The sequence below is a fragment of the Charadrius vociferus genome, unplaced genomic scaffold (genome assembly GCF_000708025.1).
Source record: "Charadrius vociferus isolate BGI_N301 unplaced genomic scaffold, ASM70802v2 scaffold31, whole genome shotgun sequence".
Classification (NCBI taxonomy): domain Eukaryota; kingdom Metazoa; phylum Chordata; class Aves; order Charadriiformes; family Charadriidae; genus Charadrius; species Charadrius vociferus.
Window position 1 is genome coordinate 4,303,054 of NW_009646966.1, and position 27,564 is coordinate 4,330,617.

The 27,564-nt window shown below is 37.3% G+C and overlaps 1 protein-coding gene across 1 annotated transcript in view; it reads right to left on the reverse strand.

Annotated features, from left to right (window-relative positions):
* Positions 1-27,564, reverse strand: part of CCDC132 (coiled-coil domain containing 132) — a 91,972-nt gene that overhangs the window by 47,263 nt on the left and 17,145 nt on the right. Inside the window, exons 7-16 of the mRNA XM_009895372.1 lie at positions 27,442-27,512; positions 26,899-27,016; positions 26,783-26,818; positions 24,167-24,249; positions 17,566-17,608; positions 14,509-14,601; positions 11,410-11,550; positions 8,193-8,328; positions 1,453-1,550; positions 596-690 (exon numbers count right to left, since the gene is read on the reverse strand). Of these exons, the coding sequence (XP_009893674.1) occupies positions 596-690; positions 1,453-1,550; positions 8,193-8,328; positions 11,410-11,550; positions 14,509-14,601; positions 17,566-17,608; positions 24,167-24,249; positions 26,783-26,818; positions 26,899-27,016; positions 27,442-27,512 (914 nt within the window). The remainder of the gene's footprint in view (positions 1-595; positions 691-1,452; positions 1,551-8,192; positions 8,329-11,409; positions 11,551-14,508; positions 14,602-17,565; positions 17,609-24,166; positions 24,250-26,782; positions 26,819-26,898; positions 27,017-27,441; positions 27,513-27,564) is intronic.

A 27,564-nucleotide genomic window follows, 5' to 3' on the forward strand; every position in this document is an offset into this window, starting at 1 on the left:
AAGACCAAAGTTAAGTTGCAAACACTTCGTTCATTCCACAAAAGTCCACGTCTCATTTCCCTCCAAATCCTATCATAATGTCCCATGCAGACAGACACAAAGAATCATAAACAAAGTAAATGTCTTTTTGAGATCCCACTATGCAGGACAAGCTGTACAGCTCACAGCCTGGATCCATCACTTTATTACCATAACAGAAGCATATAATACTGTACACGTTAGCAGTACCACAATATTTCACTGCTTTTGACTGAAAGTCCCTTTAAAAGCTTTTAGAAACATCAAAATTGTCAGATCTGCACATCTAAAATATTAAAGGTGGACAATACTGAAACCATATCATACTTTAGCACTACTTGAGCAGCAAAGCAATTTTGCTGCTTCTCCCAAGTACATCCTCAGAGCAGGTAGCAAGAAAGAGAGATTGGCACTCACTCATAGACTCCCACGTAAAGAAGAAGTGCTCTTCAAACTATCAGTATATAGGAACAAAGTTGGCATCAGAATGTAAATATCAGCCTTAATTAACTGTGCTGTCTTATCAGGGTTCAAGTTTGTGCACATTTTAAGTGGTTTTATGACCACATCACTATACCTGCTGATAACATCAAGTACAAATATGAAGTCATCATATTTGAAGTTAGACAGATCTGTTCCCAGGAGATATGTTTTCACTTTCAGTTGAACATCCTACAAAAGACAAACAAGTTTTTGTATACTTAATACACTAAAGACAAAAAGGTGAAGGCTCGGAAGCCTGGTTCATTAGCACTTTTTGGTTTGTCTGCACTTATAACTTCTTTTTGAGATTTAGAGTAGAACTCCATTTTCTGTAATATGAATGATTTCTCATTGACTTTCTAGAACAATATTATAATCCGTTTCTTTAGCATTCTATAACACAAGGTCAATCCCAGATTGTCCTATTGTCACTGCAAAACAGAGCTTTGGATTACAGTTCAGCCATTTGAAAGGTTTACAGCTTTTTCATCATACATTTGGGGTCTCACTGCACATCAAACTGATCCAGCAGTCAGACCAGGGATATTGTGAAACCAGGCAGGTTCACAAGATTTCAGGTTCTCCATAGCTATGGTTATGCCAGAAACATAAAGCAGTATGACTGTGCAAACAGAAAAAGCTCATGAGAATAAAATAGACTGTGGGGCAGCACACAGGTTGGGAGGATTGGAATCAGGCCGAAACTCCTGTTACTATGTTTTGGTATCCTGACTGAGTTTGTAAGCATAGCGACCAAGTAGTAACTGAGTCACAGAAATTATATTACCATGGTTTTGATATATTTAGCTCAAAACAAATCACTTAAAGAAATCTCTCCAGGAATGTTTTTTTTTCCTTCTTTAAGGTCAGTATAATTGTAACTGTAATTAATTGGGGGGGGTGGAGGGGGTGGGGAATAAATATTTAGGGAAAAAAAGAATCAAAACATACCTGCCATATTCGTGACAGCCCATGTTCCAATTTCTTTTTTACATAGCTGCGGTCAAAACAGTTCTCTTCAGTTCCAATCACGTTGCTGCCATCTGAAACTGAAGGTGAATGGTATTGTAGATATTTCCAAAAGCCTTGAAATGTATCCTAGTTTTCTACCCATAATGAAACTTCTGCCTTAGCCATTATCATATTATCCATTATGCAAACTCCAGGAGAGCTCCATTGCTCTTAACTTTTGAAAGGAAATGAATAAAGCACATATAAATATCATATGCTAATGCAGATCAGGAGAGCTTCTGATTGCTTTTATGTAAGCAAGATACCCCATTCAATAAAAATCAAAAAAAACATGAGAGCAACAGATACTGATATTTCAAATACAAAAGATAAAGTTGAATACTGAACTAAGCACTGCTTATACTCTACAACAAGACTTTCCAGGACAGTCTACCTTTGTAGACAAGAATCATGAACTTAAAAGTTTCAGAAGCAAGACCTAATTTTCAGGCCCAGTAAATTCTTTCTGCAACTCTAAGGAAAAATAGTGAAACTTTTTCCATGAACTATGCAAACAATATAGCATGTTTTTTTTTCCCCCCCTCTCATACTAATCTATGGTTACACATGAAATCATGTCAATCATATAATCAGGTGTCTTTCATTCTTCCAAATTATTTTGTTTAATTCTAAAATCTTAATTCCCACAGCACTGGATCACTTTCCAAAAAAACATTGTAATGCACGGTAAACTTATCCTGTATGTGGTTATCTCGCTCCGTGAGGGAAACATACTACATTTCCATTTTAAAACAGAGATGGTAATATATGTAGCTTGTGAGCATACAGTTGTGGTTACACTTGCAGTCCGTGATGGCACAATGTCATGCAGTTTGCTTCACAGCAGCTGAATGACCACAGCAAAGCTCTGTCTTAGCCAGACTATACATACAAACTTTCCCCATGATAAGAAAACTCTGTTGTTCCTGACGAGGAGAAAAACTATGCATGTCCTTTAAAGCCCAAACCATTAGTGAACTGACATGAAAGACAAAAATTCACATAAAATATGACACTGGAATATTATAAAGCTTACAGCCCTCCTTCTACCCCATCATTCAAGAAGTTGCAAACACAGAAGAATTAAGATTGCCTGTAGTACGCCAGCATTGCCGTGCAGCTCAGACCTGTCTTTCCAACTTTTTCTGCGACGTCCAGCTAGATTCAGTACTTGAGAAGACTATTCACTCCCTTGTTCCTGGCCCAGCTAGTCTTATCTCTCTACATCCACACACAAGCTCCCAACTCAAAGCTATTTCCTTCTACGATTCCAGCATTTCCCCCCAAAACCCTCCGGCCAGCCCCGAGCTATCATTTTGCAGGCGCATCAGGCACCTAGGCTCCGCAGGAACAGGCAGCAAAAAGCCCAGATTCTACGGGAACCCGGAGAGGGAAGGGGAAAAAAAATAAATAAATGAAAGTTTCTTACGATATTATGGGATCTCCAAGACCTAGGCCAGACTCCCTGTACGTAGAAGAGCATGATATGCATCTTGCTTCTCCCCATCAAGCACCCTTTTTCTGCTTTAAACTTTTTCAGAGTATGTTTCTCAGAACAAGAACTATTAGCGTTTCCCATGTAAATAAAAAAATAAAATTCATTCTATATATATATATAATATATTACCTATTATATGAATGCTTATATAATATATAAGCATAATAGGAATAACAAAAATATGAAACTTTTAAAACCTGTAGCTCCATTTAAGTTAAGCAAATGTGGGGAATGTGGTTACTCGGAAAGATGCTGGCCTTGCTTAATTTATTTCAAGTGGAGCTACGTGGTGTGTCTGGACATGTTACTAAACAAGAATCGTCAAGCCAGTTAAGTTAAAACCAGTCTGCCTATGATGCTAGACCTCAAAAATACAGAACCAGCACAATATTGTATGCAGCCAGAATGTAAAAGCTCTGGTACTTTCAACAGACTAACTCCTCCTCACAATTAAAAACATAATAAAATATATTCTGGAATTTGGGCTTATATTAGGGATAGCTATTCATTTTTTCCAAGGCTGCAAAGCTGTGTTCAACTCTTTCCTGTTTAAAGTCACTGAGACTGCTTTTGCAGGTTGAGTCTGATAATTTACATTAATTACTCAAAAATGAGAAGATAAAAGGCTGCTTGATGTGAAAACAAGACTCAAACATAATTTCATACGATATCTACTGTTGCGGTGCACTCATAGAACATTTTCCTTATGAAAGAAAAACTACAAAACAAATATTAGCCTCTGTATATGTAAATTGTAATTCAGTATCTGTACCTAAATATGCTCCTCTTCTCCTGAAAGCAATAATTCTGACAAATGCATTTTCAAAAGTGACCTATCATGGAAGATTAAACTAAATATAAACAGAAAAAATAACTCAACTAGAGAAACACTGAGCACATTTATCCTTTCTCTGACTATATGAGTAAACGAAACCAGCTATCTTGGTCACAGCATGCTCTTTAGAAGTTTCTGCAGCCTCTTCTCTATATTTCTGCAGAGTGAAGCCAAGCCTAAACGAGTCACTATCTTTGACCTACTCTCAAGACCACGGCCCTTGACGTCACCAACTGCCATTTACGAAGGAATGGCTGGACAAAAATCCATGCAATATTCTCTCTGGCAAACTCCTGGGCCTCCCGGTTTATGGCCAGTCATGCTAAGAGGTCTTGTTCTCAGTCTTTTAATAAACTGTGCTGCAGCTAATTTCAGACATGCAAACATATGAATTTAGGATAATTTCCTTGAAAACAAATCAAGGATTGGACCGAAGTCCACAAGCGTTTACACTTTTTGCTTTGAAGAATTTGGAAAAGGTAGCAGAAGACATACATATTCATAATTTCACATAAAAATAAGAACCAGAAGCATCCAGGAGTTATTCTTCTAGATGCCTGATTTAAATACAGTAATTTTTCAGGTTTCTCAGCAGTTCCTCCAAAATTTGTAAAAGCAGCTTTCAGTCATAACAAAAGGGTTTTGTTTAATCCCTGCTAGGCAGAGAAAAAAAAAAGAAGAGAGAAAAAAAATATATCCATGAAATCCCTGTCCTCTAGCTTCATTCTTTGAATACTAAGAAGGTCTTACACAGAATTTATGTAGTATTATAAATGGAATGTTTTGAAAATTAAAATGGTTGAAATTAAACTTATATCTTACATCATTTTCTTCTCACTTTTCAGTGAATCTATTACATCTATCGCAGTTGCTACCAACTTTTACCACTGGGATTATAGTTGTGAAATCAAGAGTTTAAATGCTATAGGGATTATTTTGCTGCTCAGTTTCAGTTCTTCTGTAAATTAATGTCTCAGGAATACACGTAAATTATATCAACATCACAGTAAAACCCAGCTGAACTAGACACAGCCCTGCACAAAGCAATGTGACTGAAGTTCACTCTGCTTTGAGCAGGGAAGACAAAATGACCTGCACAGGTCCCTTTAAAACTCATTTTGTCTTTAACTCTATGCTACAAACACAAACAATGCTTTGACCACCAACAACAGTGCAATGGAAAATTTTCCAGTGAAAATTTTCAGGGATGAAAACTGTTATCACAGCATTTTGCTGTTTGCTACATGAACAACAAAATCACAGAATAAGTAGCAGTTCATTAAATGTGACATAGAAGTCATTTTAGGCTATGGAGTTTATACTTTTAGTTAACTAATTTTAACTTCAGTATGATTAAACAAGTCCTACATGTGAACACTTAATTCTATCTTTCAATCAGTTTATTAGAGCAATTAGTTAAATGTTACTGATGCTTCACAGAACTAGCAATACCATACATTTTACTATGATTTACTGCGACTCTGTTATAATAGTTTAGCAAACCAGATCTCATTAGTACTTCCCATTTCATGGAATGTACTAAAATATCTCTCGTGCTTTAAAAATTTTAGGATTGCATTTATATATAATTATCTGTTTCCATTTAGTTTATTGCAAATAAGGATCTTAAAAAAAAAAAAAAAAGTAATCTCCCAAAGACTGGTGCAGACTATAACTGACAGAACAACTGCAAATTCTGAACTCATTTATACGGAAAAAAAGAAAAAAGCCTCAATTTCAAAGAGTCTCCCCAGAAACGTTCCAAACACTGTTGTGAAAGTATTTCACTGTTGTGAAAGTATTTTCTATTCCATTTTGTTCTTCAGTCTTAAACTAGACTAATTTTCAGAACACAAATAAGCAGAATATTTAACAATATAAAGCTGACACACCTCTCCTCAAAAACTCAGAAGGACAATTATTTACAAAGTACATTTTAACATCTGTAACAAGCATTAATAATCAAAAATATGTGACACGCTATCTAGATGAAGTGCAACCTCCTTTCCATAATCCATGCAGAACTTCTTTTGGATAAGCTTCACTATTAAAATAGAAAGAGCTACGTAATCCACCTCTTCTAAGTCCAGCTTCTGACTTCTACAGCTGGGTTTGTGCCCTACGATCAAGAGTCCCTTGACCCATTTAAGGTACTTTGTAAGACGGCTGACATTAACTGGCATAAGGAGAGAAAAATACTGGGACAGCTTTGAGCTCTCAAAATGATAAAAGCCAGATAGACACTCATTACTGCTCCTATTGCTCCAATCTACGGGGTTTAATCGAGGGAAAAACGTTTGCATAATCTCCTGAACTGCCTCCATGGTTCCTTCGGACATACCCACCCTTTCTACAGGAATTTTTTTAGCACATATCACAGCTACTAAATCAATAAATATGGAATGAAACTTCCATGTACAGGTTTAATAATTACTACAGCATGAGCAATGACTTCTAGAAAAAAAAAAAGGCATTTGGCAGATATTTATAGTCCCTCTGAAATTAAATTATACTTGTGAAATTCCCTTTTCTGTGCTTTATCATTGCTGAAGTATTTGAAAAAGTAATTCAGTAGCTCAAATACATTCTCGTTGTACACAACAGCTAAGCCACAATACCTCCAGAAACTTTAAAACTGAGTGACAGAAGATTTAGTGGATTAGTGGTATACATACCAAAACACTCTGACACGCATTTAAAAAAGCAATGCATTTACAATTACTCATGTGACTGAATATAGAACTTTATTAGGCTTAATGGTTCCTTTAAAAGGTTTTGTAATGCAAATTATTTCCTTTCCTCAGTATATCACAAGTAACCGCACTAAGGGGAATGATTTTTAAAATTAAATCTAGAGCTGAGGAAGTAGTCTACTGTGATAATATTTCCATGCAATAAACTCTTTATGATACCTGCTTTATTTTGCACATGCAAATATCACAACCAAATGAAAACAAGAGAAGGAACGTAATTATCTGAAGTTATTTTAAATTTAAAAGTAAATATTATTGAGAATGGGCAATTTACTCAAAACTTCAGAACCTTTTCTCACATGGTGCATCTCAAAATCAAATATTTCAACTGTGAATTTTAATTCTGATATACTTATGAAAACTTTCACTTGAAAGAACAGTTTCAACAAATCCCCCCCACCACCTTTTTTTTTTAAGATTCCACACAATATGGGATGGACACTCCAAAGAAAATATTTTCATTAATTTTTCAAATTTAAAGTAGGAAGACAATGCTAGACAATGCTAATTAGCATTAATTATCATCCTGTTTAAGACTTAAAATCTCTAATAAACCTGACTTTTGAAAGAACTGTTCAATTTCAAATACATTGTAGGAAGCAAAGTGTTCCAAGATCTGTTCTTTACTTCTATTTAATTTTTTTTTTCCCTTTCTACTTATTTTCTAACGTAAAGGATACAATTTGTATGCAAATCACAAAAGGAGGAATAACTTTAGCAGCAATCATACAGTCCTTGTCCTTTGACAGAAGCCTACTTTTCACCAAGAAAAGAGCAAACTTATTCGATTCAAATAAATAGAAGTTTTGCATAAATCAGTAAATTTCACACTCTGCCCTCTGCCAAACACAAGCATCTTGGGTTAGTGGGGAAATAAAGTCTTCTTCAGACATTTCATATTAATTCAGAATACATCCAGCAAAACGTACTTAGGAGGACTTAGACAATAGATGAAGGTTTTATGCTTCTGTCCTAAAAACATAAACTGCAACAACAAAAGAAAACCAAAATGATGCTTCAAGATGAAATATTTGCCTTTTCCTGTAAGGGTATCAAGGAAATTGTGACCATATCTTATGATGGATACACTAGTATAGATGACATACAACATGAAGGAAACTGGATTTCCTGAAAATCATGACAGATTTACAACAGATCCATTCCCTACTCTTTCAGTCACCTTTCCTAGTACAAAATCCAGTATCCTAATCTACTACACTTGATATGCAGTGAAAACTTCAACGTTGATCAAAAAATCTGAAAGTTCACATTGGTCCTAGATTAAAGGGAAAAATCCTCAGATTTTGTAGTCGTGTACCACAGCTGACTTCCAACTTAAGAACAATCACTGTTTAAAATAAAACTGTTTATATCTGTAATAATGGCACATACACATATTCATTAAAAAATTAACCTCATACTGAAGACTACAAACATCCAGTGAGTATTGAAGCCCTTACTGCACACTATAAGCGAATAATGTTGAAGGCACGGAGTCAAGCCCACAAAGGTACCGACACACAGATTAACAACTTAAGCATAAGAAGAGTTACTTCCAAATATCAGAAGTTTTGTTTCCAGAACGGTTTCTTACCAGAAGACACAGCTGCTGTCTCATCTTGGTCGTGATTCTCATGCCACTGCATCGTTCGGTAGTAACTGAGCATGACTTCCCAGAGGGCTTTGCAGAGATCAGCAAGGCATGGAATGTAGCTGTCTGATGTAATATGCTACAGAAAAAACAAAATAACATTGTGAAACTTGACAATTGTGTTCATTTTTTTCAGAGGCAAAACAAATCATACAAAAACCTCCATATTCACACAGCTGAGGTGCTTTTCTTTTTCAAAAGTATTTGAGCTGACAAATGCCTGATTTTAGTCAACTAATCAAATGCTGTCTAAAAGTGCAAAGTTTGTTTGTTAATGCCTTTTCTTTTGTTTTTCAGTTGGCCCATATATTAACCACCTCTTATATTTATGGAAAAGCAAGGTAGATACAAAAGTAAAGCTATACAGCCTAATGGTCAGCACATCTCACCATCAAAAAGGGATGCAGCCACCATGTCAGTTCAAAGATATTGATTCTTGTACTTCAGTAGTACACAGAAGCCATCCTGGCTGATGCCCCATTGGACTGAATGCTGTATAAAGAAGTATAGAATCATAGAATCACACAATACTAGGTTGGAAGGGACCTCAAGCATCATCTGGTCCAACCTTTCTTGGCAAAAGCACGGTCTAGACAAGACGGCCCAGCCCCTTGTCCATCTGAATCTTAAAAGTGTCGAATGATGGGGAATCCACCGCTCCCCTGGGGAGATTATTCGGATGGCTGATTGTTCTCATCATGAAAAATTTTCCTCTTGTGTCCAATCAGACACAAGTAGTTTAAAACCAAACAAACGTAGATGGCAGCTGTCCTACCTCCCCAATCCACCCTGCTCAAAAGAGCCAATTCCAATTAGCTTATTATCTTAAAGATATTCATTAGTGAAGAGTGTCAATTTTATCAGAGATCGATACACAGTAGGGATATCTAAGATGAGATTGTCAGGTAAAGGGATGAATTTGAGAAGGGGGTCTTGCTGGGTAAAGAAAAGACTGTAAAATATATTGCTTATCTGAGTGGCAATGGTAAGTCACCCTCATCTCACTAGCTGTGAAGAAGCACAGTGTCACAGCTTATAAACAAGAGCACAGTCCAGGTACACAAATGTGATTTCGACTATGTTATTTTTTAAAGGTTCTCAGAGAATTCTGGAAATTGGCACTTCAAACTAACAGTGCTGTAGAAAACAGTTCATACTTTCCCGTTGCTACTGCAGTGTCCACAATCAACTTCCGCCTGGCTAGTTAGCTTTTACCATGTGGATACTGCACGCTAACCCCAAAATGTATATCCAAGATGATACAAAAGCTTTGGCATTACAGTTACAACAAAACTCTTCAAAAATAGTAACAGCTTCTGCAACACTGTAGAGTGACATCAACATAACCACCAAAATAATCAACCACGGATTCTATAGAGAGCAAACCCTTAATCAAAGCAATCAATTCCCCCTGAATTGAATCCTCATCCACTGATATAACCACAGCTTTCTAAACAATTAGTGTCCTTCCTGAGCAACAAATTGCAACAAAACCTTGATAAGCTTGACTATCACATTTGTTGGATAATAAACATTAGACAGGACAGATTTCTTCACAAATGCAGATGCATCACTTACACCCCTCCTATTTTTCAGCTTTCAGGTAAAAAAAAAATAAATTATAAACTACACATCTTTACTTTCTATTTAATCATGTTCTCTTGATTTCTAAGCCTAAATAATGCTCCTGGCAGGAGCACGTACCATCTAAAAACACCCAATTGTTACTGAGGGAGTAATAAAAAAAAAAAAAAAAAAATCAATAAATTTCAAGGAAATTACTGCGGTATTCATAGTACTTTATGGTCCCAAAGTTTGGATACCTTCCTTTATACAGACTGCCAGATTCCAGCTATTGCAGGATCACATAACTAAAGAAGCATCTCATGAGGGTTCTGCAGAAGGAAAACCAAATAGAAATAACGAGGTAACAATTTTGTAACCACACAGTTAAAGCCACTCTCTTACTGTGTATTACAAAATATGGTATTTCCACTAATCTGAAAGATTGTTCTGCGCTGTAAAGGGTAAGGATTAACAGCCGCAAAAATTTGTATTTCAGAAGATGCCAGGAGGAGCTCAGTAGTAATTTTTGTAAACATAAATAAATGGGCTTAGTATCATAAATAGTAGCAAAGAATGAGAAAAAATACTGAAGGGCATACAGAAGTATAAGGCATAAAAAACCAAAGTGCATTAGAAACTAAAAAATTAAAACAAAAGCATCCTCTGAAGACTTAAAGCAGAAGTACAAAAGGGTTGCAGTCTGGAGAACAGAGATCAAGGTTTGCTGACTTTCTTCCACTAGAATTCATCCTGGTGAAGTGCAAATACAACCTATCGGGAACCTTACTCATTCTGTTCATTAATACTTATGTCAATTACTCCCAATAAATTAATTTTTCATAATCCACTTTCGCTCATATGAACACTCTTAGATTATGTAAGCCTTCAAAGTCAAAGGGGCACCTCTTCACAATGAAATGGTTTTCAATGTAGATGCGTTGTTTACTAGTTGAAGCTACACAATCCCAGGAGATCTGAGATGTGAAAGAGCAGAGAGTGGATCAGAATATAAACTTAAATCTCCTTGTGACTGTACTTTGATTTAATAAATTGCAACTGATGGGGTAGGTGCTTGAGTTGATGAAGTACGATGAGGGCTTAGTCTGTCTGTGACTGAAACAAACACATGAAGAACGTTCAAGATAGAAACATAATTTCAAGTTTTAAATCATTGTTACAACCACCTAAAATATCTCACTCTCTCTCCCCACCACTGAAGTTTAAGAAAATTTCTCAGGGTGTAACAGTAAGATCACAAGTGAAAGAATTAGAGTGAACTAAAAATACTACTCAAAATACAGTAATTTACTCCGTTAATTTTTTTTTTAAATAAACAAAACAGACACAGAAACTGCATTTAAAATCTATAGTGAAGGAAAATACACAGTTATGCCCAGTCCACGATCTGCCTATCATCAGGCTTTTGCATCTCAGTATTACAGCTGTCCCTTATCTTGATACCAAAAAGTGCAATGAATCCGATACAAAGTTAGGAGTAACGGGATGATAACCGAGTCCCTACTCACATAAGGTACGCTCACAACAGTGGAAAACTTCAGATCAAAAAATGCACATATATGCAAGTACTACATACTGTACAGAGGTCTTTGTACTGTAACTTCTGAAACTTGGTGTCTGTGTTTCCTGCACACAGCTCCACATATCCAAGGACTACTTGAAACACAGTGTTGTGAATGGCTTGAGTGAAGTGCATATGTAACTGGTCCATTGCTGTCTGAAAGAAAAGGAATAACACAAAATCAAATAGCAAAATTCAATTTGTCATTTGCCATAGTCTTTTAAGCTAAGTCTCTTTCAGTACTGAACACAGGAGACTGTAAGCATGACCTCTAATCTTTGTTTCAAAAATACCTAACGTAGGACTTGGCAATATTACAATATGGTAACGTAAAAGAGTTCAGGTATTACCAGTAAAATCAGTTTCCCCTGCCATTCTCCCTCTAACTCACTGGGTTTTAGACATTATCACTAGTAAATATTAATTTTACATAGAATCATAGAATGGTTTAGGTTGGAAGAGACCCTGAAAATCATCGAGTTCCAACCCCCCTGCCACAGGCAGGGACACCTCCCACTAGACCAGGTTGCTCTAAGGCCAGGCTGGATGGGGCTTTAATACCTCCAGGGATGGAGCTTCCACAACTTCTCTGGGCAACCTGTGCCAGTGCCTTATCACCCTCAAAATGAAAAATTTCTTCCTAATATCTAATCTAAATCTACCGTCTTTCAGTTTAAAGCCATTCTCCCTCATCCTATCACTACATGCCCTAGTAAAAAGTCCTTCCCCAGCTCTCCTTTCAGCTCCCTCTAGGTACTGGAAAGCTGCTATAAGATCTCCCTGGAGCCTTCTCTTCTCCAGGCTGAACAACCCCAACTCTCTCAGCCTGTCAATATATACACAGATATAATATATTTAATTAGAGAATTTACTGATTCGTTCATTTACTATCCCAGTTGTTGATGAATGCCTCAGAGAAATGCGTTGAGATCAGTGCTATTCTTCCCACTGGAAACACTTCCAACGAAAATAAAAATATTTCCTTTGCAATTAGTAAACCTAAAACCACAAAGTCTTCAATCCATCCACTTGCCAAACCAAGTTCTTCCTTCAAGAATATAAAGTAGGATTAAGTGTTACAGAAAGGCATGCACATTACATCAATATTTCTTACAAAAACCCTCTTTGCAATAAAAACAAAATATGACATTATTTAATAAAACTATTTTTTCCAGGAAAAAAAAACAAAACAAAACAAAACTACATGTACTAAACACTGATGACTATATAAGTTTTGCCATAACCATGGCCGAGTTTCAGATCAGGCTAATTCCCCGATCCTTTGTTAATAAACCGTACATAACATCAGTCCATTTCAGACACTGAACTTTCTCACCGTTTCAAGATATGCTAATAATCAGTATATACAGTATATAAGAATTGATAAAAAAGATTATTTGATATGCAGGAATGAAGTTAGTAGATCCTGCAATTTGAAAATGGTCAGTTTCACTACTTGCTATTTCACATTCTCAGCTGTTGACAAGAGCTGAGAACTCAATTATGCCCATAAGAAATGAACGAGCAATTCTGCTCAATCCTATCGCAAATAATCAATCTTCTGCAGCTACTCTTAACTTGAATTAGCCAAAGAAAACAGAATGACGAATGAAAACACGAAAAGTACTGAAGACACTGAAAGTTCTTATCATTTTGTTTAACGAGGAGGGGTCAAAATGGGAGATACTTCAATAACGATGCAACTAAATTCTTTGCAGGACAAGTTCAAAACACATACTTTAATAGTAATAAAAAGAATATCAAACCCAAGTCATTCTATCATGAGGAAAGAGCATAAATTGTGCAGTAACAAATAACACTTTTGTGTTGTTCATAAACTTCCTTCCTCTCCAACAAAAAGTCTGCCTTTTTCAACATATCATGCGCTAGACTTTGGAGCAGTGAATGCATTATATGCTTTTGTTCATTAAATAAAGAAATTGCATACAATGCACGAGCAAAGTAAAAGTCTAATTAATCTTCTCCCCCAATTTTAAGTTGCAGTCTTTAGGCACTCCAATGGTTCTGCACATTTTCAAAGTATGGGAAGAGAAATCCGTTTCTATCCTATTGCAAAGCTACACTGTTATCATAGTCAGGCCACGGAAAAAGAACCTTACTTTGCTAGAAAGGTTCTAATTAGAAAGAAAAAAAAAAACCCAAACAAAAAATTTAAAAACAACCCCCCAAAAGGCATTCTAATGTCAGCCATGCTCCCGAATACTGGGAAACAACATTAAAAAACCCCAAGCATAATAAAGAATGAATGGGATCCCTGTCTTGTCTTCATCAGGGGACAGGCACTTTGACATGATCTTTAGCAACTAAAGCTTTCTGGCGGAATCTCTTCTCCAAGCAAAGCATCGTTGCTGCGCTGGTGCCACCATGTTTAGCCTCATTATGTTATGAACACCAATCACTGACGAAAGATGCCTCCAGGACTTTCTCCTCTCCTTACCCTGGTTGACATCACAGGAGCTTGGTACTAGTTCCCACACTGCATAACTGCTTCAGAAGGAAACAAGCTCACCGCCTTCCCAGAGAAACCATCCTAAGCCTCAAGGCAGTGCACCAACAGAAGAGAAGAACTACATCCTATCAGAGAGTTTAGACCTACTCTTGTTTACACATAAAAAGCTCTAGGCACACTGAGACCTAACTTTTAGGGCATGACCACAGTATAGGTTTCACATGCCTTGTGTCATATTTTGTTGTCAAGAATAATATCTCCTCACATATTCATTCCTGTCTCATTCGAGTACAACATAAAATAAGAAGGTACATAGAAGGTACAGCTTGTGCACAATTCAGTAACAGGGACCAGGCTATGAAAAATAGTACTCACATGCCCAAATACAGTAATAATGCAAACAGCATTACAAATAGAGCTGAAATATGGAACTGTTGCAGTTACACCATGTCCAACAAGCTACGTTACAATAATACACAGTTTCCCTTTAGCAATTACTGTTAAATAATCAGAACATTATAAAAGTCTTCGTATACTCAGCAAGATTCATCAGCATTAGAAAAATAGATTTCCGTCACCATACTCAAAGCTTCACGCTGTTACACCACTGTTCTTTGTGACTTACTCAGAAGATGAGTACTAACCTGTGTTTTTCCAAGCTGCCTATGCTGAACCTTTGTATAATGACCGATATCGAAGTTCTTGCATATTTTGGAGAGCGCTACGTCCAACTGTTCCTACATAAATGAAGGAAAAAACGTGTTAAACACTTAATAAAAACAGGCCAAGTAATACATTACTTAAACAACAGCAAGCAAGGAAAAGATGCTTATTTAAACAGTCTAATAAGTATGCTTGTACAATAGCCAATTCTGTACACTGCTGGACTATTTTGAGGTGCTCAAATATGACTTCTTGCAGCCTGCGGTGCTTCAGTCTGAAATTCTTGTCAGCTAAACAGTTCCACTGTTACCAAGCACAAGCACAGTAAAAAGTACACTACTTCACTGAAGTAAAATTCAAAGTGATGTTTACTTTGAGAAGGCCTAGCACCACAATATGGGAGAGCTGGGCTTTCTAACTTGGTCTACTCCCGTTCCTAAGAAAAACCCAGACGTAGGGAAAAAACCTAAAATGTTCCAAAGGTGTTTCAGCTCAAGCAATTCAATCATAGACTTCTTAACCCTCTGATGCCATCTATTAAATGGAATTAACACTGTCTCACTTAGAAGTTCCTTGTGAAATAAGTCATTTATGGACTACTATACCAACACAATGATCAGTACCACAAGAGAAGAAAAGAAAGCGTGCACACACACACACACACACGTGTGTTCTGCCATCACAGCTGTGGCTGAGCATACTGAACAGCTTTGCAATAAATGAAGTTCATCTATTATGTGCACTGAATGAAAAAAAAACCCAAACAACACTAAAATAGGATCATATACCTAACGACTAACTAATAAGAATTTGACCGTGTAGCTTAGTAACATAATTCTCACTTAGATACTGTAATACATTCAGATACACACAGCCTAATTCTAGTTATTTTCAATCAACAATGCAAGAAAACAGGAATCAAGAACATATGATAACATACACAGCTAGCACATATTTTCTCTCCACGCTAGCCACTAAAGCCATTTCAATTCTTATTATTTAAGGATCTTGCAATGTAGTCTTGCTCTTGCAAATAGAAACCACAGGAGATGGTTGTTTAGTATGCATGTACTTCTACTTCCTCCAGTAATTTTCATTAATTACTTCATTAGCCACACAATCTTTATGGATTTTAATTCTAGAGATTGGGGGAAAGGGGGGGAGGTGCAGTTTTTGCTGTTGGGTTTTGGGGGGGTGTTTTATTTTGGTGGTGTGTTTTTTTATTTAAGCAGATCAGTATTTTCTTTAAGCACAAGAAAGAAGAGTAGAATACAACTGAGTACTGCATTTCTTCCTAAGCAAAATGGTAAAAGGACAAGTAACCTAAAGATTCAGAACTTCTCCGAAGAGTTACTCAGCAATTTGAATTTCAGCCACATACTGATTTTAAAAAAAAAAATTCTTTCTCTTTGTACAGCTGTTCTGCATGAAATGAGAGAAACAGGGATATCAAACTGCCCATGAACAGAGTTCTTAAACACACAGCACATTAATCTCTTCAGCTACATTTTTCAATGGTTCCTTCCACTATAGCCACCTTGCATTTTATTTGTAAAACAGAATAAAATTAAGGTCAATGTTAAAACCTACATTACAAAAGGAAAAAAAAAGGAAAGAAAAAAGGTATGGACATAAGGAGAGACACGAATGCTCTATGACTTACATTCTCCCATATGTATAAATATAATTCCAATAGAAAATAAGATGCTTTCCCAGGAGGGAAACAAGATATTTCTATAAATCCAGAAATAATCATATCCAAGATCTTCATTTATTATTTAGCTAGCTGTGAATTGCTATCACCAACCAACATGGCACATTTTACCAGATTTTAGCATGAGCAGAATTTGCTTTGCAAAGCTGTTACTGGAAGGAAGATGCATGTCTCCTTTTAAGCAACTTCAATGTTTGCTCACAAGTAATAAATGGTACGTAAATGAAAGCAATAGGAATGAAAGCTGAGTGATTAAAAAAAAAAAAGGACGAGTTTAATGACTCGCCTATGTGAGAATGAGAACAAAACAGTCATTTCATTAGCTCTTTTGAACCAGCCATGCTCTGAATAGAGCATATATCAGTGAAAGAGTAAAAGAACAAAGAAAAGCTTTGAAAGAAAGCAAAAGTACAAAGGCATAAATGAAGGAAATTTAACAAAGTTCTAATTGTACAGGGAATTAAATAACAAGGTACAATAATACATGCACTTATCTGACTTTCTAAAGAGCACGTGGCCAGAGGCATAGAGGGCTGCTGGGATAGCTAATTCAATTTCCTGCTATGCTTTACGTGTGTAGGCATTACATGCACGATGTATACATTATACATATCTACATTACTATACTTCTTACAAAAAGCTTGTCAAGTTCCAGCTCAAAACTACCTAGTAATGGACTTAAAAGAATTCCTATTGTTTGTGAACTTTTTTTTTTTTTTGCTACCAATTTCCAGCAAGACACTTACCATTTCATATTTGTTTGCTTTTGCAATACTGTCTACCAACTTCAACTGATCTTCTGTCTTAGGCAAATCTTTCTCAGCTATTCAAGTCTTACCTCCCATGGCTTAGCACTGGCCCTATCCAGAAGTTTCCAGTTTGCTGACCTCTAAAATTTCCAGTGAAACTGTGACCTCCTGTGTAGCTTATACAAACCTTTTGGCATGCTGCTAACCTACTTTTCACAACTATTTAGGAGTAGTCTAAAAGCAGTTTATGGAGTGAAAATCAGCATGCATCTTCACCATAAAGGGAGCATACCGTATTCCAGTACTTCAAATGTTACGTGCCTGTTTTATTTGACCGCTTCAGCACTTAAAGTGGAGACAATTAGTGAGCTAGGCTTATACATTTGACAGCATATTTTACATCATTTGACTTCAGCACAAAAGGCTAAATGAATAGCAATGACTATAGCATTTCAAAGACTGTATTTGAAAGAAATGTGCATGTTCTGTAATTGCTAATAACGCTGCATTAGAAAGCTCTAGTACCTAGAGGTTAAATACTAACTTATACTAAACATCTATGTATTAATTCTTACCTCTATTTGTTCCAAGGTGTCCTGCAGTTTTGAATTCAACTCACTATTAATAAAAGAAAAAAATGTTTAAAATCAAACTACTGATCATATTAACATTTCACACCAAGTTTCTTGTTTCCAAACAACATATTTGCCTGCTACCAAGCCACAATATAGTAATTTATCATAAATCTGCTGTTACTGTGTCAGACTAGCATCACCACACTACTGTTCCTACTGAAAGGCCCTTAATGCAGCCATTTGCAGTATTCCTAACACTTCAAATCAAAACATTTGCTGCAGCAGCACATTATCCTGTGTTTACAGTGCAACAGTGTTAAGAGGGCCGAGACAAGACCCCATCCTTTACCCGAGCATTCAAAGACATTCCCAAACCCCAAGAAATTTGTGCTCTAAACGTTTTGATTTGGCACTCTGGTTTACAGCAGAACATAACCTGAAAGGTCAGGGCTATCAAGTCTTTGCAGACTATGGTATAGTAACTTTTACTTGTTGCTCAGAAACACCTTACAGAAACATTAAAAGAAAAAGAAGAACTTAAGCTTAAAAAGATTTTTTGGGAGTTGTGTAAGACCATCATATCACTTCTCCGAGCTATATTTGGTATAGAAAGATTAACAAAAATAGCTATCGTAAGAGAAACTATTCAGGACAAAGAAAGGCACAACTGCTCCTTTCCGATAATCAGCTTTAAAAATGTCAGAACACCAGCCAGAAAAATAAGACACAAAATATGACCTCTGTGTTTTTGTTTGGGAGGGTCAAGGTAACCAAGAAATAGGCAGGGTATTCTCTTCGGCATGGAAAGCACAGAGTTTTCATGGGATAATTGCCATACCTGATTTAGACAGCTTACTTCTGCACTCTGAATCTTCTCCTAAGGAGCCTAAGTTAACTATCAAAAGATGGATTCTAGATTTCCTGCCTAGTTGTCTCCACTTAAGTGATATGCCCATCACCCCTCCTTTTTCAGTTCTGTTAGATAACCTCGACACAACACCCTCCAAAGAAAGCTTTAAATAGAAAAAACTGTATCAGAAAAAGCTGTCATTAAACACTAAATTGAGTAGCCATTATTTCTTTCTTGTTTCTCCACATGCAACAAGTCTGCAAACAGAAAAGCCTCCACAACAATTTCATGTTACTACATCTCCTGCCGGAGTTTATGAGCATTTCCTGTTATTCAGTTCTTCTAGCAAGCAAGAAGACATTAGCACAAGAGTAAGAACCTTGCTCTGTGCACAGAATCACTCCTCCTTTCCATCTTTAGAATGAGATAGAGCATAGACCATCACCCCCTGCGTATAAAGATATAGTTGGTTTACGTGTTAAAATTAACTGGCCTAAAATATAGAAGCTGCTGACACTAGCAAAAAATGATGCAACACACAGGCAGTCCCTGCACAGATTGAACAAATTAAGCAATTGTAGTGCTGTAAGTCCTGGGAAAATTCACAAAGCCCCTAATGGTGGCAGGTACCCTATAAACACAGGACTATGATTCCTTTCAAACAAATGTCATGAACGTGCTGCTGCTAATCTGGCATTTCTTTACCTTTTCTCACTAAATTAAAAATAAACATGGATTTTTTCACCTCAGTCAGGTAACTTACACACTTACACAGAGGAAGAACTTGCTTGACTATTGCAACGTGGGGCTGAAAAACTTCCTGGGCTCTAAAAACCATTTCTTGATTATTATCCATACAACTCCTGTGACAATGCTGTCTTCCCATTCAAGTGAGGGCTCAAGCACCAATTTTAAATACACACATTTATAGTTTATGTATTCAACCAAGCTATGACATAAAGAGGTGTTTGCAAGAATACAGTCTACATTTATGCTGACTAATTTAGAAAAAGAAGGTGTGATCACAAAATTTCATAAGAAAAGTAACTTTATTAAAATATTGAGGTGAAGATGTAGAAATGCAGTGTGCAGCTAAATCTGTCTGTATTTTCTTAGCCAGAATTATAAAGGTAGTGCTGGGACATAATGGCTACATGATTATTATGAAAGTCCATTTACCATAATTGAAAATTTAATTCAAGGCATTCATTTAATTGATAAAAAATGTATTAGAAGTCTTTTTCTTTGCATCCCCATGCATACAAATCTAAATTAGCGCATATTTAAAAGGCACATTACTGCAATATAACAGAAGTAGTATTTTGACCTAAATGCAACAGACAGAGTCATCCCATTATCTGTCACTACATTTTCCTACAGGTTTTTCAAGGGAATCTACTCACACCAGAACTGATCAACAAGCAGAAGGCAGAAGACTTTGATTTATATTTTTAAACAAAAACTAATCTCATAATGCAAGCATTCCAAAGCAAGAAGACAATGGAGAACAAAAATAATAGAAATCCAGCCTGTTATTTCAAAGGAGGACAAGCACCAAAATAAAAGTTATACACTTCATAGAAAGATTTGAGTCCCCTGCTGTTTAAGAGCTACACCTAATTCCTACCACCATCTAGCAAGAAAAATGTGAAGAATGATTGTACAAAGGAAGGCATTGATTCTTGTCATGTGGACAGTGGACAATCAAAGGGATACTGTGAAAATTTCACACTAAGATAGAGAGGTCATGACTCATTTAAGCACACGTTATAAAGGCTAGCACGTCTGTTTTCTTGACTAGCTGTTTTTTACCGCAATCCTAAAAAGAAATGCAAAAGACCTACTTATTCATTTAGCCTAATTCCCTGCTAACAAGACATTACTCCATACAATGCGTATTCTCTCAGACTTCTGAAAGTAGAACAGTGCACAGACACTGACATGTATGCACTAGGGCTGGGATTTACAGCTAAAATGTCCTTCTGCTCTCACAACGCAAACAAAAACAAGCTCTAAGCAGTGCCAATTTTTTCTGTTACCATCCTTTCTTTCAAAAAACTGTCTTCTTGGATGCCAGGATATCCTTTGAGTGCAACAAAGTAAATCCCCACAGCTACTTGTCACGTATCTTGTCAGTATGCTATCAGATATAAAATAGCATGACTTTTGCGGTTAAGTATCCTAAATGGCAAAAACATGAACTGATAGTTTAAGTTCCAAATTTTGCTACACTGGACATAGCGTAGTGGAGATAAACTTTGAAGCTGCAATAAAAGCTTGAAGTGATTCAAGATTAAACAGAAACTTTCATATCATTTATACGAAACAAAATTTAAGTCAAAGAAACTGCATAATTTAACCTACATCTCGAAAAAGCAAGGTTTTCCAGGTGAGCACTGCAAGATTTTAAGAAATCAAGCTGCCTTTTCTAGCTGAAAAAATGTTGCTAATTTCTCCAAAAGAAAAAAATGCAGGAGATATGCAGAATAAATCAGACTAATGTTCAGAGCCACCGAGCATCTGAAAGAGCAACAAATCCTAAGGAGAGTTTACTGAACAGCATAGACAAGACATAGGTATGGAAGACTGCAAGACCCATCTCTACAGATGGTAGAGTTAAGTAGAGCAAAAGTCGTTCAGGAGTCATTTTGCTTCTCAACAACTGAATTGTCAAGGACTGAGGGAAATCACAGTCATTTTTCCTCATTCAAACACATAAGAACAGTTTTCATCCACTACTACATAAAGAAGAGATTCAAAATTCTAATATATGTAGGCAAACGTTGGCTGCACAGTCGATTTATATCCACACAGAAGTTTTATGGAATCAAAAAGAAAGCAAAAAGCAGCTTTGAAATCTGACTTCAGAATAGAGGGGGGCTTAATTCCAGGTACAATTTCTAACTTCATACACTTTTCTGGTGAATCTTCAGATCCTAAAACAACCATACCTCAAAAGCAGAATCTAAACTGAAATCAAGGATTATGGGCAGAATCATAGAATGATTTAGGTTGGAAGGGACCTTAAAGATCATCTAGTTCCCTACCATAGGCAGGGACACCTCCCACTAGACCAGGTTGCTCAAAGCCCCATCCAGCCTGGCCTTGAACACCTCCAGGGATGGAGCAGCCACAACTTCTCTGGGCAACCTGTGCCAGTGCCTCACCCCCCTCAAAGTGAAAAATTTCTTCCTGATTCCTAATCTAAATCTACTCTCTTCCAGTTTGAAACCATTACCCCTCCTCCTATCACTACACACCCTTGTAAAGAGTCCTTCCCCAGCTCTCCTTTCAGCCCCCTTTAGCTACTATAATGTCTCCCCGGAGCCTTCTCTTCTCCGGGCTGAATAACCCCAACTCTCTCAGCCTGTCTTCATAAGAGAGGTGCTCCAGCCCTCTGATCACCTTCATGGCCCTCCATTGGACCTGCACAGTCCATGTTCTTCTTATGTTGAGGTCTCCAGAGTCGGATGCAGTACTCCAGGAGGGGTGTCACGAAAGCAGAGCAGAGGGGCAGAGTCACCTCCCTCGACCTGCTGGCCACGCTTCTTTTGATGCCGCCCAGGATAACATTGGCTTTCTGGGCTGCAAGGGTACGTTGCTGGCTCGTGTTGAGCTTCTCATCAACCAACACCCCCAAGTCCTTCTCCTCAGCGATATTCTTAAACCATTCTCTTGCCCAGCCTGTATTTGTACATGGGATTGCCCCAACCCAGATGCGAGACCTTGCACTTGATCTTGTTAAACTTCATGAGGTTTGCACAGGCCCACCTCTCAAGCCTCTCCAGGTCCCTCTGGATGGCATCCCTTCCCTCCAGCATGTCGACTGCTCCACACAGCTTGGTGTCACTGGCAAACAGCACCAACACCTGAGGAACACCACTTGTCACTGATCACCGCTTGGACATGGAGCTGTTGACTGCAACTCTTTGACCATGACCATCCAGCCAGTTCCTTATCCACTGAGTGGTCCATCGGTCAAATCCATGTCTCTCCAATTTAGAGACAAAGATGTCATGCAGGACAGTGTCAAATGCTTTGCACGAGTCCAGGTAGACAACATTTGTTGCTCTCCCCTTATCCACCAATGCTGTAACACCGTCATAGAAGGCCACCAAATTTGTCAGGCATAATTTACCTCTAGTGAAGCCATGTTGGCTGTCATTGATCACCTCCTTATTTTACATGTGCCTTAGTATATCCAAGGGGATCTGCTCCATGATCTTGCCAGGCACAGAGGTAAGACTGACCAGCCTGTAGTTCCTCAGGTCTTCCTTTTTCCCTTTTTAAAAATGGCATTATGTTTCCGTTCAGGCTCCTCAGCTGGTCTTGAACTTGGTCTTCTCCTACAGTGCGTGGTACCTCATTCTCCCAGTCACTGCCTTTGCCTTCTGCAACTTTGGGCAGTGTGGTCAGAGCCCTTATCAATGAAGACTGAGACAAAAGTCATTGAGTACCTCAACCTTCCCTGCAACTTTGGGCAGTGTGGTCTGAGCCCTTATCAATGAAGACTGAGACACTGAGTACCTCAACCTTCTCCATATCCCAGGTGACCAGGTCTCCTGTGTCCTTCTGGAGGGGGCCCACATTTTCCCTAGTCTTCCTTTTGTCAATGACATACCTCTACAAGCTTTTCTTGTTGCCCTTGATGTCCTCAGCCTGATTTAACTCTATCTGGGCTTTAGCTTTCATAACCTGATCCTTGGCTGCTCGGACAAATTCTCTGTATTCCTCTCAGGCTACCTGTCCTTGCTTCCACCCTCTACGGGCTCCCTTTTTCTCTTTGAGATTCTCCAGGAGCTCCTTGTTCATCCATGCAGGCCTCCCGGCATTTTTGCCTGACTTCCTCTTTGTCGGGATACATTGCTCCTGAGCTTGGAAGAGGTGGTCCTTGAATACTAGCCAGCTTTCTTGGTAATTACTCTGTAGTTGCAACAAAGCGTGCATTTAAATGACAGAAGGAGGCAAAGCATTTGTTTTCATAGATCTCAGTCCTTCTAAGTCAGAGAGCATTCTGACAGCAGATGTCAGAATTTCACCCACAAATTTAAAATGTTCATTAAAAATAACACAGAAAGAAAAATCTAATTAATCTAATGATCTTCTTAGTGGATGAAACATCAAAATTCCCTTCATTTTACTCCTTTACTGTCATATCTATTATACCTTTGAACTTTATGTTTACCCAATTCTTTTTTTTCTCTTTCTAAAAAGCAATGGAAACATCAAGTCTTTCTAAGAGAGGATCTGCAGATATTTGAATTAGTTCTGGTTCTGAAAGCAATTTCTCCGTGACAGCATGAAGCTCTGCACTTGCTAATTTAATTGCCAAGAATCAGGGTAAGTTACTCTCCACAAGCCATCTTGCTATAGGTAAATTAATTCCAGAACATAAACTTGCTTATTAAAAAATAGCTCAGGTATTTCCAGGCAGTAGGTTGTAGCACAGTTATAAGTCAGTCTTAGTTGAAACTTTACCTGCCAACACACTATAACAGTTCAAAACAATGACATAGTACAAACATAGGTTATATAGTGTTATGATTGTGAAAACTAGCCAGTAGTGGTACAGGGAGGGGGAAAACTACTGAGGATGCTTATGCTTTTATAAATGCCTCAATTTTACTTTTCTACACAGAAAATTAAATTAAGATCAAAGCTGCTTTAGAGAATGAGAATTAGTGATCACCGTTTTATACCATTTGCAAATAAAATCACACAGAAGCTGAAATCTGCACAATGTCACCTTACCTTATACAACTGTAATGTTTGAAAGTGCTGGCAGCTTTCTGGCATTCCAAGCACAGCTGAATAGCTCCTGGATAGTCCTCTTCCTTAGGATAAAATACAATGGAAAGCTAATTTGGCTTTGAAGCAAACACCGCAACACCCACGTTTGCTCACATGCTTATGTATAAACATTAAGAACAAAACATTTTGCCTCTTGCATTTATACGCTAAATTTAAAGGAAATGAGTGAGGGTCTATTGCAGAACTTACGGTGCAAGCAGTTTAAAAGTAGAAACAGACAACATGTTAGCAACATCTGAAAACACTATGTATTACATTGCCTTATGCAAATGACTTGCTGTTTTGTTTCCTCATGCATTCATACTAAACATACCCCAGAACGTTTTAATAACAAAACAACTAACATCTTCCCAGTCAACTTTCAACACTTGTTAATAAAATATGATCTACTCATGAGGAAGGAAAGAGGTAAGTTCAGGCACTTGCAGGCTGTTGCCATAGTTTACAAAACCTAGTAAGAGACAAGGGAGACAGTCTGACATTATACCCAAATAAACACTACTTAGTTTGACACATTCTGTAGCTAATAATTAATGAATTTAAAGACAACTGGCCCACACAAGTCCCCAGGACAAAAAGAACATAGTTTAGAAAAAAAATATGGAAATATTGTCCTAATTTATAAGAAGAATATCCAACAGGTAGACATTTCAATCAGGAAGTGCATGAAGATGCCAGGACAAAACCAAAACAAAAACATACACACAAAAAGGTAAAACCCCAGGACCTTGCCAACAGAACACAAGCAGTGCTTTGGGTATAACTACTATTTTTGTATTCTCTTAGATATGAGGCCAGAAAGGTTATTTGAGGAAGGAAACCCCTCTTTAATAGCTAAGAGCTTCCCTCTGTTGTCCCAATTACATCTGTGATATTATGTGCTTCAGAGAGCTCAAATGCAAAGCTGTTACTGGAATTTCAAAGTCATTGATTGAAGAGTAAAAACGCAAGGGCAATTTATATTCGGCTATTATCATAAAGGAGTTTCTGAAATGAAACTGGTTTTAACAGCAGCATTCTAATGCAGATTAAGTTTAGCTAAAAACACAAAAAAAACGCCACACACATTATCCACTAGATGAAAACAGAACAGTACATTGGTCTAAAATGATTGCTGCATTTATAGCTCTTTGCATCTTTCTCCATTGGAAACCTAGTACTTGCTCCACTGAGTCTAACAGAGCTCAAATGAGAAAGCCTGCTTGCATAACATGTATTACTAATATATTCCTGATGTAGCTCACCTCTGTAAGTTATTATAGCTTCATGCCTGGTCTTTTTTTAATTGGGAACTCTATTTAAATGTTCTTTTGTGAATGCCTACTAATAGTGCTCATGCATATTCCAAGCTACTAAGTTCTCCTTGGAGTAAAGACAATAAATTGGCCAACATCTGGGACACCTTATTGGGAGCAGACACTGAGCACAGCTCTAAAACTGCACTTAGCCAGAAAGGGCAGTTCCAGCCCTTAACATTTAAAAATCACTGGCAAATTATGATAATCAGACGTTATGGTCTGTGTGTGGACGCAACACCTACAACTCTGTCTCAAGACAATTCCTACCAGTAGACACTGAAGAGTTGATTTCCTGTGCAACAAAATACAGCACACAAATGTAAAGCTATTCATTGCACAGGGCTTACTGAGCAGAAGGCAATGTTTATGCAGCCTGTAAATTAATACATTCTTGCTTGGTAAAGAATAACCAAGTGTGCTGAGACAAGGTGTATTACACAATATGGAATTAAACTCAACAAATCCTAAGAGTTACAATTATTAAGGCTCAATTTCCAAATTTAGTAACTAGGGATTATCATAATGACATTCCATCCAGTATTAGCTGTAAATATTTGGCAAATTAGCAAGTAAAAATCTTTACAATACATGATTAAAATGTAGTTGTCAATGAAATCCTGAAGATGTCTTTCATACATTTTAATTACCTTAAGATGTTATTTTTGCTCTGTGCAGTATCTACTGCATTTTTAGGCAGTATATATACACTGTATCAGTAGAATTTTCAGTGTCATGGCCTGCATGCTGCACTGTTTTCAACAACTGACAAAAAGCCAACCCAACGAATAAGGAGAGAAGCTACTACACGTACAAATAAAATACTAAGTAGGGAGTCCAATATAAATTTGTACAGTAATCTACCAGTAGAAGTACTTTATCCAGACTCAGTATATCATCAGTCAGCTAAATCTCAGCTTCTTTTTTCTTCCAAATATCAAGCTAAGGCCAGAAAAGAAGTATAAGTTGAGGGGGGGGGGGGGGGGGTGAAGACTCCACAGCACTCTTACTGAACTAACTCAAGCCTCAGTGTTCAGATCTAAAGGCAGGATTGAGTCTTTGACAGAAAACTCTCCCAGAAGATACAGGGGCTATCTAATTTGACGTAAAGTATTTCTCACAACATTTAAAAAAAGAATAAAAATATAATTCTATCACACTCACACACCCATAGCCTTTTTGCAAAAGGAAGGAAAGAAGGAACAAAATTGAGATGACAAAAGAAGACTTAGAAGAGCTTGATAGTCTGGCAGGGACTTACCTCCAACATCTCACTCAAACGCACATCAGTTCTTTGCTAAAAAAAAAAATAAAGGTGATAACTACATAGAAATCAAGAAAAATCTTTTGCCATTGAACAAAAACAACTGTACATACCAGGGTTTTTATTGTTCTCAGAGACTTTAGTAGTCCAATAAGCAACTGTCGTTTCCTTTGATTTGCAAGAAGCCCCAGACTAGTTTGGGTGAAGCCTTCCTTTGCTATATTCAGGTGTCTGCAAAAGTTAAAAATGAACATAATCTTTGACGACATGCAAAACAAAACATATTTCTGATAGATTCTAACATGCCCATCAAAACATGCTAGAAAACAAGACTGTCAGCATTGCTAGAGAAACCCAGAAATTGAGATGATACCAGAATACTAAGAAGGTATGTTTTCCCTTCTGCAGAAATTGTCTGTGGATCAACAGTGTATCTCAAAAGGCTGCTGTTTTAAAGACAACTCCCAATTGAAAAAAGTGAGAGCTGCAAGACAGAAAGCAGATGGTATTTCTTCCAGTATCTTTAACTACTATTCCTAATTCCATTCCACACATAAATAGGAAATATCAGCAGCAAGCAAACTTCCTGGGTTTACAGATTTCTTCTTAAATACTTTTCCTCCCTTTCAATCTCTGCCGTTATTTAAGCAAGATACCTTCTTCCATTTGTGCAAATAACAGCTGCCAACTGAAGGCCAGTCTGCAATGATGTAACACGTTCAAGTTCCTACAGAGAGACAACAGGTTAAATAAATAAATATACACTGGTGTGTAGCAGC